The sequence below is a fragment of the Xiphias gladius genome, chromosome 16 (assembly GCF_016859285.1).
Source record: "Xiphias gladius isolate SHS-SW01 ecotype Sanya breed wild chromosome 16, ASM1685928v1, whole genome shotgun sequence".
Taxonomy (NCBI): domain Eukaryota; kingdom Metazoa; phylum Chordata; class Actinopteri; order Istiophoriformes; family Xiphiidae; genus Xiphias; species Xiphias gladius.
In genome coordinates this window covers 23,923,775-23,939,850 of record NC_053415.1, presented here as the reverse complement: position 1 = coordinate 23,939,850, position 16,076 = coordinate 23,923,775, and the positions used below count along the sequence as shown (strand labels likewise).

At 40.1% G+C, this 16,076-nt stretch overlaps 1 protein-coding gene across 2 annotated transcripts in view; it reads left to right on the top strand.

Moving 5' to 3' along the window:
• man1a2 (mannosidase, alpha, class 1A, member 2) overlaps window positions 1–12,782 on the top strand; it is a 137,195-nt gene extending 124,413 nt beyond the window's left edge. The window contains exons 15-17 of one of the 2 annotated variants that reach the window (XM_040148288.1): window positions 8,798–8,859; window positions 9,011–9,047; window positions 12,762–12,782. In XM_040148288.1, the coding sequence (XP_040004222.1) occupies window positions 8,798–8,859; window positions 9,011–9,027 (79 nt within the window). In that variant the 3' untranslated portion in view covers window positions 9,028–9,047; window positions 12,762–12,782. Of the gene's footprint in view, window positions 1–8,797; window positions 8,860–9,010; window positions 9,048–9,192; window positions 9,228–12,761 lie in introns of those variants that run through there. The other variant, XM_040148287.1, reaches the window with a different exon arrangement.
• Window positions 12,783–16,076: the final 3,294 nt, after the last annotated feature.

Sequence of the window (16,076 nt, the reverse complement as noted above, 5' to 3'; positions counted from 1 at the left end):
TCTGTGTGCAGTTAATGAAACACATGAATCACTGAAGCTAAGGTTCAACTGAGTAGGTGTTCCCTGGAAATTTGTGAAAGAACACGTGTTTGTGGTTTCTGCTGCTCGGCCTGCTGCCACATTGCTCCGGTATGCTGCTTCGACAGCTTCTTCCTCGCTGGCAGCTAACGCACTAATAAGCACCTTTAATTGCGGCGGGTTTTGTTTTGTTCACAAACTGCTTTAATATGTCGAGACTACATCTGTTCCTGTTCATCACCATTCTCTGGCTCGATACACAGTGTTCTCACTTTTAGCACTTGTTTCTCTTACCCTGAACCTGCTTAGAACCAGTACATAATATTGTAAAAAAAAAAAAAAATAGAGTTACTGAAAGTTTACATCCTAATTAAAATGAGCAGTTACAGGAGGACGGGTCCTTAAGTGAAAAACAGAATGCAGTTTTCTGTTTACTTTGGAGTTATATCTTTAAACAAAAGATTGTATACTAAAGGTATCTAAATGTTCTTTAAATCATCACTAGAGAGGAGTTATGAAATAAAATTCCACTTTTTTTCCTCCCTGCCTTTACTCATTACCTCATATCTGTGGCCAGGGGTCACCCATGTTGAAAACAACACAAAAGTAATCCTCCATGTGATTTTTACACTTAAACTGCATCAGGGGATTCAGTCGACTTTACTTTAAAAAAAAATACAGGAGTCTCATCTCTCTCTTAATTGTTAAGTTTTTTTTAAAATGCTGTTTAAATTGGTTTAAGTAACATAAAAAAAAAAAAGCTGGTGTGATCACCAAGGACTATGGAGGAGAGGATGAGGATGATCACCAAGGAAATTAAATTAACAGAAAATGGACAGTAAATTATATTTTTAGCCATGCCATGCGAAACCGTAAACACCTGCGACTTCCAACTAAACTTTCCGTCCATTTTCTTCAGGCAAAAAGAAACGATGGCTTAATGAGCAAATATTTTATACCTGTATACACAAAGAATTACTCATGGGGGATTCCAAGAATTGAGCAACTAAAGTGCTGCTCACGCTGTCTGACAAAGTAGAGGCTGAACTTCAGGACGAAATGATGCTTCTATCAAGAAGAATATAGTGGCACCAAAGTTTAATAAAGAGTCTGTAGTTTAGCATTAAATTTGGTAACTCTAATACTCTTTCACCACCAACCTCAGCAAATATTAGTTAAATTTTCAGAGTTTCACTTGTCTTCACTGACATTCTCTCCGTTGCTTCCCAAACTATCTACAAATTCAACTCTGTCATCCCTCTCACACAGGGATCTCAAGGCTTAACATTGTAGCATATATTTAATATTTGATCTTATCTGTTTACGTACTGAACCTGCTGCACAGCGTAGTTTTCCTTGAATGTGACAGGCCTGTTTTCAGTTTGTGTACACAGAATCCCTTCTTTTCTCATCAGTGAAGGCAAACATTTGGATTGAAAGGTAGTTCTGGCACTTATTGCCGCGAGCCTACAGCATGTTGCTTCATATTCTTGAGAAAAATGAGCTCGATGTCTCTGCGGATGCTTTCTCAAGGGTTTTTTTTTTTCCCTCGCAGCCAGAAACAAAAGTGAAACCCAAGTGACGTCTGTTTGTGGTTCCACCCAGGAACCCACAAACACCTGATTTTTGACATCAAAACGTCATCTCTTTACGCCAACTATGATCTCTTTGCATAATTTGTATTAAAGGTTTGCGGACACTTTGAGCTTGAGTTTGGCATTGTTTGTCTGGGTCATCAGTACTGTTCCTGTAAAGTAAATTACTTATTTGACATCCTGTTTGATTTAAGGGCTGTTACCAAATTAAAGGTTCTTTTATATTTAGTATTTATACAACTTATGCATAAACAGTGGTGGTACAATTTGAGGTACTTGAGTATTTAAATTTTTAAATTCTGCTACTTTATACTTCTGCTCCACAACATTTCAGAGAAAAACGTTGTACTTTATACTTATCTAAAATTTTTTAAACCTAAAAATAGTAGTTATTTTGCATATTAAGATTTAATATTCAAGCCACATAAACAGTTTTTAGGATACGATGCATTGTTCAGTGCATAGTCCTTAAGGTCCTTTTTTGTTTTTAAAAAAGTGACAAAATCTGCTGTAAGAATACCCCATCCGTTTTCAGTGCAAGTAGCTTGGTTTTTTTTTTTTTCCTTTTTTTCTTTTTTTTCTTTTAATGTTGGAAGGTAACTGTTCACCAAATCTATCATTTCATCAGTGAAGTCTGAACTGAGTCACTTGTCAAAACCAGATTTCATAACATTTCAAAACTCATAGCAAAGATGTGATAAGCAGCTGTATTTTCGGGCAGATGCTTGTCACATCGCAGTTTATTTGAAGGCTGAAGCTTCATCGCAATTGTTCTCGTAGAGTAAATTATATTCATTCTGACCCTCGGGGCTGATTTGTTTGACATCTGTGTGTTGGAGCCGGGATGAAGACTAACAGGGCTGATTCAGTGTCTTCAGGAAGTATTTGACAAATTCTACGTTTATTTAATACCTGATTGCAAATATTTAATATTTTGTACACCTGCCAGTGTTACTCTCTGCTGTGCAGCCTCACATTTTCAACCTCCCACCCACGTCGTGTGTGTGTGTGTGTGTTTGAGAAAAACTGAAACTTTACGAGTGGCACAAAGTGCGGATGGTCCGAAGTCAAGGTCTCCACCTTCGGATCTGTGTTTAGAAATCTTTCCTCACACGTGGGATATTTAGTGCGCGTTTGTGTTTGTGTGAGATAGTCAGAGGGAAAGTGAACAGGTGCTTCCTGTTGGAAAGGTCACTGTGAACTGGAAAGCTGTTATCCCAGCAGACACACACACACACACACACACACACACACACACACACATCCCATATAGGTGCAATATCCGTGCATATCGCGAACATAGAGGCTAAATATGCATCATGACATCCGTGTGTAAGGTCTGGCTACACCAGAAACACACTGCGATCGCAGGAAGCCAGTATACGGTACACAGCAGAACCGAGTGCAGCCCTGGTCAGTATCACTAAGATTATAAGTAATTACAGCATGAACTCAATTAATCTGAAAAACACAAATGTTTGACCGATTAAACTATAACAGAAGGTTCATATTTAAAAACCAACTGCATCAAAAGTCACTTCACCCTTCATTAGTGAGATTCCAGTCTTTTGTTTTTCTTTTTAAATATTTTGTAGGCCTGCCTTTATTTTTGATGATTGATGCGATCCTCCTGGGCATGGATGATACTGGTCTTTTGCAAATCTGTGGATCTGCCAGTCCTCACAGATGTTTCTTTTCAGCTGCTCTTTGCTGCAGGGTTTTTTTATTGCTCTACCTCCTGCTTTAAAATACTCCAGAGAGTCTCTGTTGGATTCAAGTCAGGGGACACACTTGGCCGGGTCATAGTTTTTACTTTTTTGTTCTCTAAAAGCTTTTCTGTGATTTGTTGCAGTGTGTTTGGGATCATTGTCATGGTGGAAAATTCCTCTACTGCCAAGCTTCTTGTGACTGGGAGTCATCTTTTCATTCAGTATTTGGGGTAGGCTATGTTAACTTGCATTCATAGTGCCATTTATAAATGTGATCTCCCCGACACCTTTTGCACTCATGAAGCCCCATATCAGTGAACTCCCGACCCCATGTTTTACGGTCCGCACTGTGCTTTCACTGTGGTGGTCCTGGCCAGGTCCACACCAAACATGCTGGACCGCCTCTGATCCAAATTTATTTTTGTATCATCTGACCAAAGAACGTGCTGCCAACATTTTATCAGGCTTCTTTTCATGGTCTTTGGCAAAGTTTAATCTTGCAGTTTTGTGCCATTTTGTGAGCAGTGGTTTTTCTTCTTGGAGAGGCTGCCTTCATGCAACATCCTTCACACTGTCTGATCAGTCAGTGAAACACCAATTTCCACAAATAATTCTTGTGCCAAGTCAGAAGCACTTATCCGCCTGTTTTCAATGCAAGGTTGCGTAAATAGTGAATTGTGCTTGGACAGCCAGTGAGGCTCCCGTTATTGCTAGTATGGCTCTTCCTAACCTCCGAACTACAACTTTCAGCGGATGATCAGTAGCCTACTGATGCTCTTGTACCCTCTCCCCTCTTTATGAAGTCTCACTATCTGGTTTCTCACTTGTTCAGGCAGTTCCTTGCCATGTGGAGCCATGTTGCATTAGACACAACCCAGGCCAAAATCGATGAAGCTGTGGTGTTGACAGGGTATTTTATCTATTTCATAACCTTGTTGTGCAGTTAGCCTTAACTGGAATTCTGGAAATACGAGGTGTAATCACTTTTGTTGCACTGAGGTTGTACTTTGGGGCCCTTATTCTCAGTGCAGTCTGTTTGTTTTTAATGATACATAAAATCGAACCCGCCTATATATGTATATACATGTATATACATATATATACATATGTGTGTGTGTGTGTGTGTGTGTGTGTGTGTGTGTGTGTGTGTGTGTGTGTGTGTGTATGTATGTATGTATGTATGTATATATGTGTATATATTTGTGTATGTATATGTATATTCCTCAAGCCCGGGTCCTCTACCAGAGGCCTGGGAGTTTGAGGGTTCTGTGCAGTATCTTAGCTGTTCCTAGGACTGTGCTCCTCTGGACAGAGACCTCAGATGTTGTACCTGGAATCTGCTGGAGCCATTCTTCCAGTTTGTGGGTCACAGCCTCCACTGCTCCAATGGCACCACTGTTGCCTTTACTCCCCACATCTTTTTTGTAGCTCCTCTTTCAGCCCTTGGTATTTTTCGAACTTCTCGTGTTCCTTCTTCTCGATGTTGCTGTCGCCATTGTATGTATATTTGTGTATATGTATGTATTTATGTAGGTGTATATGTGTGTGTGTGTGTGTGTGTGTGTGTGTGTGTGTGTGTGTATATACACACATACACATTTATATATATATATATATACACACATTTATATATATATATATATATATATATATATATATATATATATATAGACACACACACACACACACACACACACACACACACACACACACACACACAAACGGTTAGGTCCATAAGTATTTTGACAGTGACACATTTTTTTAACTTTTGCCTCTGTACATCACCATGATAAATTTTAAAAGACGCCATCAAGATGTGATTGAAGTGAAGACTTTCAGCTTTAATTCAAGGCTGTTGAATAAAAATATCTCGTTAACTGTTTAGGGAGTGCAGCCATTTTAATACATTGTCCTTCATTTTCAGAGGCTTGAAAGTAATTGGAAAATTGACTGACATTCAGTTTCATGGCCAGGTGTGAAACTCTGAATATGCAGTCCAAAGAAGTGTCAATGCAAATGAAGGAGGTCATCGTGAGGCTGAAAGAACAAACCTATAGACAGAAGCAGAAACTTTACCAGTGGCCAAATCAACCATTTGGTACATTCTTAACAAGAGAGAATGCACTGGCGAACTCATCAACAGCAAAAGGCCTGGAAGACCACGGAAGACAATTAAAGTGGATGATTGCAGAATTCCTTCCTTGGTGAAGAAAAACCCTTCCTGATGATGTAGGAGTAACATTGTCAAAGTCTACAATCAAGAGATGTACGGAGGGTTTACCAAAAGTTGCAAACCACTGGTAACACTCAAGAAGAGAAGGACCAGATTAGACCTTGCCAGAAACCCTCTAAAAAAGCCTCCCCAGTTCTGGAACAGGATTCTTTGGACAGATGAAACCAAGATGAACTTTGTACCAGAATGATGGAAAGAGAAAAATATGGAGAAGGAAAGGAACGACTCGTGATCCAAACCAAACCACATCATCTGTCAAAAAGAAACTCAGCATTTGGTGAAGTCCATGGGTTCCAGACTTCAGGAAGTTATTGACTGCGAAAGATTTTCATCCAAGTATTAAAAATAATCCTAATATTGATAGTTGTTTAGTTGTTGTGTGCAATTACATTTGAGCCTCTGAAAATGAGGAACTGTATAAAAAATGGCTGTAATTCCTCAACGGTTAATGCAATATTTTTGTTTTCAGTTTTGTTGTATACTGTAACTTTATTACATTGCAGTGCTGGTTAGCAAACATTAGTAAATGAATTTATGTGGCTGGCTTTTTTCTTGAATGTGAATATGATTATATACATATTTCAGGGTTTTGATGCGAGCTGAAACTCCTTGAATGTTTGTGGATATTTGGAAAAATTAGCAGTCAAAAGACCATTATATATAACTCAAATGTATCTCTCCAGATTAATCACTTCAGACTATGAGGAAAAGTCAGAAAAGGCATTTCTGGACTGCACAAGATCAGAATAATTTGAAGGAAGGAACAATAACAATGCCTCAAAACATGCAAGTTTTTAGTAGAGCTGGGTATTGTATGAAATTTTTCCATACTAGTTCCAATTCATTCCTGGCTTTTAGTATAGAATCCAAAACAATACTTTTTTATGAAACTTTACTTTCCGGTACGAGGTATATATTCTGAAAATATTTTTTTTTCTCATTTAACAGAAAAAGCCAAACTTCTCCAATGATAAATGCTGTCTAGACCCAAGCAGCCATACGAAAATTTTTCCCAGATAAAATTGACAAAATTTTGATTGAAATCAATTAGGAATCCAAACAGACAGTCAATTCCCTCTTTACCTCGAAAGTTTTGATAGTCAGACACATTTCATTCCGTACCAAGAAAAGTATTGAGGTTCAGCATTTAGGACTTCAGGACATGTAGGACAGGACTTTGAGCAAATTTAAGCATTTGCTTCTGTAGTTTCCACTTGCCTCTCATGGTTATATTCCCCCTAAAGTAATATATTTCATTATGTTCCACAGTTTTGCTTTACATTTTTATTACATAATTCATGCTTGTTCATTGCCCACTATTACAGCCTGCTTACTTTGTTTAAACTGCCACCAGCTTACATTTACGTAACCAACCTTGTTTTTACAAGCCAGAAAACCTATATCTAAATCCTATGCTCGTACAGGACAACAACTAACAGCATGTGTCACTTCAAGCCACTTCAAATTAATTCAGGACACATGCAGATGTGGATACAGTGTGTCCACTACAATGCCTGAGTAGACTAATGCACTCTGAATAACCATCTGTAGCAACAGGAACCAGTCATCCAGGTTAGAAACAAACGCTTTTCTGTTTAAAGCATCGCACTCTGTGAACATTACTCCACACTTCTGAGGTGCTGAAATGATCTGATGGAAAATTAATCAGGACACAGAAATGCTTCGACTCATTTGGTGCTCTATCTATGATGATATAATACTTGTAGGGAAAATCTGTATTGTTGGTTTTAAAGCCTTTAGTTAGTTTTAAAGCCTTACACAAATGCTACAGGAATGTGTTGATAGTTTCTCTGAACATACTCGCCTGTTCTGTTGAGGGCAGCACTTCTTCAGTATTTTGACAGAAAGCTTACGTTGTACTACCACAACACTTGTAGTGCAGCGGCGCCGTATGACATTTGGCACTTACATCACCACCACAACAATCAGTCCAATCCAAAAGCTGCCACAGAAACTGCCACAGAAAAACTACTGCAGAGTTTCCGTCAGTCAGGGGAAATTTCTGTCACTAACCGAAGTCTGTCAGATGCCAGCTAATCACAATCAGTTATTCCCTCTCAGATGATGAGCTTTTTTATTCCCTAAACGACAGCGCTGACATGGTGATGTGCATGGAACATTAATAATTCAAACAGTTTCTGTGCTGATGCGTGGTTTCATCTTACAGACATGTTTGCTATCAGTGTCATTGTGCCCCTGCAATCCTCTCCATTCCCCACGTGTCACTTCAACACATGTTTGCTTTGTTAACACAGGGAAGCTGATTTTCAAACATTTTATTCAGCCGAACAGCTGCTCCGTTTATACAATTACTCATACCCTTGTTCTGTTTGGCCTTGCAGCTGCTAACAGTGAAGGGCCTCAGTATGTTCAGAGAAAGAGGGAATGGAGGGAGACATGAGCAAGACTGAGGTTAGTTGTTATCCTGGATTAGCTGAACTGTTTACATGAAGAAAGAGAGTAGGAGGGAAACAATCAGCGGCTCTGAAAATGAAGGGGCAACGATGTGGTGATGAGTCTGGGGCACCTCCCGAAAGTGTGGTGGGGAGATTAATTGGAATGTTTTGGGTTTTATTTAGCGGTGGTGTTTCTACAATCCACCACCTAGCCCGGACGCCACCAAGTCATCCGACCCACACGATGAAGTAGATCATGTCTTATCGCCCTCCAAACCGAGCCATGAGCATTTGTCTTATCATGACATTCTTCCAGAACAAGACGAAAGAAGTTAGAAGTTATTAAAAAGTCTAGAATTCAATTTGAAAAAGTCTTAAATCTTGTCTCTGGCTGCCGTAGGCGGTACTGTTAGTTCTAAAATGTTTCTGTATGTGATTCTTTTTGTGTTAAATTTTTTGTGTTAATTAAACTGCATTTTGTGTAGTGTTAAAAAGATCCAGACCAGTCCTAAATTTAATCTGATGAACCCTCCAGAAACCCTGAAAATGGTCTTCGGCATTGAAAGCTTCTGAAAAACTTAAAAATTGGCTGGAGTTAAGAATATTTTATCAAACTACTGTTTCCAAGAACTATACTGATCTTAAATTCCTCAGTAAACATTATTGTTGTAACTGTTTCCCTGTCCCCAGTGAGGACGTGAACTGATGTAGGAGCACAGACTGTTGCAGTATAGCTTTCAACCATTTCTGCCATAGATTTTAAATGCCTGAAAATGGGTTTGGGTGTTATTCCAAGCTATTTAGTTCTTCTTCTGTTAATTCCAGAAAGGAAGTCCAATACACATCACTCAAGACAGTGACTATCTGGAAGTGCAAGCTTTCTCGAGGTAGGTTCAAGTAGGTTAAATCACTGTTGCATCATGTACATAAAAAAAAAACTGTTGCACAAACTAGTAAAAGATCCCAGATGACGTTTCTGCTTATTGTAGAGATTCTCAACTGGAGTAAATGATTGTGATATTGTGATAACTCGTCTAGAAACATGCTGGAACTAGACCAGAAGACCCATCATGAGGTAAGGTTGTCTAAATTTTCTAGTGTGTGTAAGAGTTCCCCCTCAGTCTGATTTAACCGATGATTAAATACACATTATAATGACACGACTGATTCACAGTCCTGTTTCCAATACGCTCTCGATGTTATAATTTTGAAAAATACAGCAAACACTGGCGTGTCCTGAGTCAGTCTATTCTGGGAAAGAGATCCCCCTCTGCCTCTCCGCTGTCCAGACGGACAGAGTGAGGTTATTGGAAAAACTGATAGTGTCGGTGTCGCTGAAGTGAACACAGCGAGTCTGTCTACAGAGAGGGAGAGAGAGACGCCATTAAAAGCTTTGTCATCTCCCTTGTGTCTCTTTCTCTGAGATTTTCAGTCCATCGCTCCAGAAAATTTCATCCGCTGCAAATGCTTTTCTCTTTATCACATGGTTTCTTTGGCAATTCTATCCCGAGCCGCTGAATTTCTCCCCGGATTGCTATGGTTTCAGTAGAAAAATAACCACTCTGTCAATGGCCACTCTCAGCAGACAGATGGGGTTTCCCTCCATGAGGTTTGGATGGTTATGTGTTACTACTCTGAAGAGATTTCCCCCTTCCCAAAATTTTTCATAGACCAACAAATTCCGTAGAGCCTTCTTTGGTGTTACACGGAAGAACACCAAGTACCATTCAGACCACTTTCCACAGTTGACTCAGCCCCAAAACGTGTTTTTATTATTAATATATGCATATAATATATTATTTTGGAAGTGACTCTGCAGGACGAGATAAATTACTGTTAAAGCCAGGACGAAGGGGAAACATATCATCTGCCGTCTAGAGCATCATAAAAGTGCACCATTCGTGGAGCCGAATTTGGCCTTCGGATGAGGCTCGGTCATGTAATAATTCATACACGGAGGGGAAAGTAATGTGCCCTCTGATAACCGACAACAGCTAAATGAGGTCAGATGCAGCGCAGGGCTTTTAACCGTCCGACTGAGTCATTCTGAAAAGGTTAGCACATGCTTGCATCAACAGACGTTAATGGCACTCTCCTGTTCGTCAGTCTGTTTGCTCACATGAGTAAAATAAGTGAATCCACGTGCAAGCAAATCAATTGTGATTGTGTGTCTTATTGTGTGTTTAATGTGTTAATGGCCAGTGGTTGCTTACCCATCTGTGGCCTGGACACACTGAGTCACTTTTCAGATGGCACAGCGCCCAATGCAAAGCAGGTGGTTGTTGCTCCGGCTCCATAACAGGATCAACACACACACACACACAGTTCATGTAGAGGAAAACCGCACACCTCACAAACTTGCAGGCCATCATCCCTTTACAAGATCATCATGACAACCTTCTGTCATCACCTCACAGATACTTTATTCAGGCTGCCAGAGGGGTCTAGTCCCATACATACTGGATGTTTTCCGAATCTGCAAGCAGATGGTTGAGCACAAACATCTAAAATTACCATACTTTGTTCTATCACCATAATCCTTGCATTTGCAACAGGAATCTACCGGCAAACACTGCTGTCCTGAAATGGTGTACCACTGCATAACCAGCCTATACGCTCTGTGTAAAGGTCAACCCATGTTCTTTGGCATAAATAACAGTTACTAGTTGTTAAGCCTTACAAATCTAAATGATCAACATTTAAAGTCAAAATTGCAATCGTGCCAACAAATCAGGGTTGTTCATCTTGCTTCAGCAAAAGTGAGAGAGTTTTGATAACTTAGAGTCTTAGTCTGTGATTCATTACGAAGCAAGAATGTTCTGTCAACTTGTGTTCAATTTGGCAAATGTCAAACTGATTGTTTACTTAACTCTTCGACGTATGTTATTTAAAAACCCTGTTAGCTTGCCAGCATATAAGCTCCATGCAGGCTTTTAGCGTCTCAGAACTCACTGGTTTTGGTTTTTCCGACCAAAAACTCTAGTGTTGTGGCTCAGTCTTTCTGCTCTCGTTTTTAGCAGCAAGCGGGCTGCTGTTTTCAGCAAACAAACTCTAAAAAACTGTGCCTAGCACACGACGTGCCTAGCACCAAAAGCAGGGAGACAAAGGTGGCGACTAGCTGGTGAACATTTGGAGTGAATTTTGGACTTGCAGTATAAAAGCTTATGAAGCCTTTTTAAATGGTGCCTTGTCAGAAAGTGGTACCAAATAAATTATTGCAGGTCTGAGTTTTAGACTATCCTCGGAATGACTGCAAGTAAATACAATGACCTCACAAGTATAGCGAAACCAATTTTCGTGTGTGTGTGTTCACAACTCTTAGGGACTAAACGGCACTTCCCCGGAAGGAAAAAGCACAACGACTTTTTCATTCCAACCTGTTTCATTCCCGAGAAAAACGCTCAGTGGAGAGAGGACATGTTACAGTATTATTGGAAATCCAGCCTTGATGCTTTTTTTTTTTTTCCTGTCAAAGTGCAGAGATCAAGTCATAAATCAGAGCGTAGCCTAGTCGGACCTAACAAATGATATTGTGGCTGAATGGGAGAAAAACTCGCTGCAGCCAAGTTCCGAATGCTTGTGGTGGAACGCCTTCCACCATCCATTTTAGGAACAAATAGTACTGTACACGGTGCACACAGCACTTTGGGCAGATGAAAATGGGAGATTTCAAAACAGCGAAGATCCCCCTGCTCTCTTTTATCAGTTTTCTGCTGCAGGGCACCTTCTCGTCTTCATTGAGGTATTAAAGTTCACTCGCGTCCATTAACACTCTCCGCTCTTTTCCTTCACTCGTGAAAAAATGAATGGAAACACCACTGTACCACCCAAGCATCATTTGATGCCTCTACCACATACGGTGCAGGATGCAGAGCAACACGTCAACTCAATCGCGCAGCATAATTACACATGCAGTAGACACAGGATGAGGTCCAGAGGGAAGGAAGCTCCTTTTTGAACTTTGAAACAGCAGTTGACAAGACAATTGTATTCAGTATCTGTTCCGGAGCCAGTTGTCACTGTAACTGTAGGTGCTTATCATTATCTTTGGCTTTTAAACCACAATGGAAAAGTCCTCTGAAATAATGGAAATTTAAACATCTACATTCCCCTGACAACTGCGCAAACTCATGTAAAATGACTGATATATGTATGTATGTATATAAATGTAAGTATGTATGTATGTATATGTATATATATATATATATGTATGTGTATATGTATGTGTGTGTATATCAATATGTATCCATTTTGTGACATATTATAGACTTGATTGGTTATTGGAAAAAAATGAGTATTAGTTTATTTAACTGCACGTGTGCCTATTCAGCAACAAAGATGAGCAGGGCCTGATCTCAGAGCTGTACTCTACTACGTAGATATTTATATGTAAAAAATCCACCTGTCTCATCAGTCTTCATCACATAGATGTGCTGCCATAACATAAAGCCCCCCCCCCCCCTTCCTTACCAGCTGACGCTTTCTTCACCTTCCTCCTGTTTGTTCAAATGATGACTTATTCCTACATTTCAAGAAAGTGTCAGAATCTGTCTACTGTCCGTCGTTGGTGTCTCTACGTCAGTTTGTTATGACGACAGAATAAAAGCTGCGTGTCACTGACTGTGAATTTCAGTTTAACATCAGATTTTAGTGAGAATATCACACACACACACACACACACAGAGGGAGCGAAGCCCCTCTGTGGTCTACTAGTTTCTTAGCGGTGCTGCTGCTGAATCACTGGCGCTGAGACGATGTACAACTCACTCCTTCATGGGCTCCCCCACAGCGCAGACACACACAAAACCACAACTGTGCAGCTGACACGGCTCAAGCTCCGAACTGTTGATCGGTGGTTTCGGCTCACCTCTCGTTTTCCCACCACTGGAACTGCAGAGAAAAGAAGATGTATCTTTTGTCAGAAGCTGAGCCTCAAGACACAGACTCTTCCCTGTAACCACCAGTGCTTTCTCCTCGCTGACTCAGTTATTGATTGCTGCAGCTATCTAAACATATGTCATGATGTTTTATAGTCAGGACACATTTCAACATTTTCAGCCAGTTACACAAAAATCACAAATTTATGTGATCACTGCAGGAAAGCACAGGTTGACACGGAGATTAACTTTATCAACAAAGAACACACAAAAAAGAAATATATATTCGATATCATTATGTCAAAAAAAACAAAATAGGTTCTGAGTTGACATGTTTTATATTAATGATGATGAAGTCGAATGATATTCGCACTGAAAACTTGCAGAACAGTAGGTTTTTGTTTTATTGGCATGACTTGTCCAAGACTAGTCGTCATATTTTCAACCAGTGGGAGTTCACTTCCTAGGAGATTAGTTGGCCCAAATATCCTGCACACATTGTAGCGTCTGGACTCTCTGTGTTGTCTTCAAAAAAATGTTTTCTGTTGGGAACTGACAAAAACAGCTTCTACAACAAGTCTAACCTAGATTTGGTTAGAAAGTGGGAGTGAGGGTAAAGCAAGTGAGAGAAAAGGAGTGAGCGCTATATATAAAATCACATATACACAGGATTTTACCTGTAAAACGTGCCAAATGTGGCGATTTTTGGAAGTAAAGCCACCATTCTGCCTGTGAGAACACACAAACTGTGGCTGTGTTTGGGGCAAACGAGTGTGTAAATACTTCTCACACCATTTCATGTTTTTGTCATTTTCCCAAACAGGTTTCACTATTTCGACTCCACTGATTGTGCCTTAATTCCCCTGTAACCTACTTTGACCTTTAAGCTGTTAGGCTAAACTGTTAATCATCAAATGTTCCGTTTCAAAATAAAATCACCTTTACAAGGTAACATGCTGTTATATATTATACTTACTGTTGCAGCTGCAGTCTGTGGTTTATGCCTGCGTTTTACTTTCCAAAGAATCATCATCCTCAGATACCTTTTGTGGTTTCCTTACATCATTCACAACATAAGTAAAGCTTGGTGAAGGAAGACCTCACCGCCAGAGTGTGACACAGGGGGCTTCTGAACTGCAGCTGTGCCGTCCGCCGGTGTAGATTGCCTGCGCGCGCAATGGAAAGAAATTTTAGAAGATTTTTAATGTATTCCTATGAAATGAGCTTTCTTCCGTATGAAAATCAAGGGGAAAGTTTCCCCTGCTGCGTCAGTGACATTCCTCGGAAAGATTACAAGTGAAGCTTCTCAGGTTGAAAGTTGAGTCTCTTTCCTTTTTTACAGACTCATGCATCATACCCTGAACAGCTGATTACAGTTGTACATGAGCACAATGTGATGACAATTTAAAACTAGGGATTAGATATGCGCTTAAATTCAGACACAAAATGATAGTTCTGGTACATGAGGATGTCTGCTGACCTGTGTCACGGTCTGCAGAGACTAGTGTACACTACACAGGCCACACATATTGCATTCATTTCAACTATTTCCCGCCAAGAATTAATCCCACTGCAAAATAGGGTGAATCACTTGAAAAAAATGAATGGGAAAAGCAATGCAAAGTGAAATGGTAGACGTTCGGCTGTTTGTTGGGTTTTTTGTCGAGCAACCCGGATACTGTACGTTGTTAATCAAAGGGCGTCACAGACACATGGAAGTCATGTGGATACTTTACAGTATATACAGTCAGCTTCGACTTCACACCCAGCTGAGACTAATAGCCTTATAAATATGGGTTATAATGTTCAGTTTATAAGCGTTGTTTTAGAGATGTGTTAGTTCAACTAGAGAATGTAGTTTGTAGTGCTTTCGAGCCGTGTTGCATTACACTTAGATATTTCTATTGTAATTTGAGTGTATTTAGTGTTATGGAAGCACTTACCATTGATAATAAATTCATATTTACCATTAATATCCCCCAGGTTTACTCCCTGTCATTTCTGTCTGCATAATTTGATTAACCGCAAACTTGTTAGAAATTTGCACCGGTGAAGTACAATATCAACTCTGATGGGTCCTCCCTCCTCCATCTTGTGGCCCTGGTCTTGTGGAGAGACTCTGTGTCAAGTAATAAACACTCACAAAACCTCGGGGCGAGGTGGTATTAATTCATGCCCGAAGTACTGTAAGGCTGCAATCAACAATGGCTTTCGCTATCAATGCATCTGACAGTTATTTTCTTTAATAAGAAATTACTGGTTGTTTTTTGGTTTTTTTTCCTGACCGTCAGTCAACAGTCAAAAAACCCAAACATTCTGAGTTAACTATCATAGCAAACATGGGTAAACCAGCAAACATTCACATTTGAGAAGCTGGTACCAGTGGATTTTTTGCTTAAAAAAAGTGACTTCAACAATTAATCAATTATCAAAATTGTTGCCAATTAATTTTCTGTCAATCATCTAATTGATTATTCATTGCAGCTCTAGAGTACTGGTTGTTTTCTGGGTGCCTGGGCAAATAATGTAATTGCCATGTATTGTGGGGGTCAATGGGGACCCATCACCAAATTTTGCCCCGGGGTTAATCCGGCTATTAGTACACTCAGTTGGCAGTTTATTAAAATTCAAATTAAAATCCTACGTTCATGAAGGTTATAATGTTCAGTTTGTGATGAAACCGTTTCAGAGAGGATTCAACTGTGTGACCATTTTGGATGCGGCAGTTTGTGGTGCTGTTGTATTGTATTGCTATTATATGCTGTTATACTTACAGGTATTTCTATTGTGCAATACAGCTAAACGGCACCACAAACACCTCTCTAAACTCAACATTACGACCTTCATGGAGGGAGGGTTCATTGCTGGACTGTTGCGGTAGGCTGCATTGGTTTTAGCTAGGTAAACTCCCAACTTGTGTGTGTGTGTGTGTGTGTGTGTGTGTGTGTGTGTGTGTGTGTGTGTGTGTGTGTGTGTGTGTGTGTGTGTGTGTGTGTGTGTGTGTGTGTGTGTGTGTGTAGAATAAAGAGTAGCATCTACTCTACTCTAGGACTTTTTCAAATTGCGATGAAACCAGCTGAATCTCCGTCAGGCCTTCGACAGACTAACCGCTGCTTTTAAACAACTTCAGTCACCGGGAACGTCGCCCGCCTGGAGACGCCCCTGGTTACTTGGCAACGCAAAACCTCGTCGGCCAATCAGACGCCCTGCTCGGCGCATTGGTACAA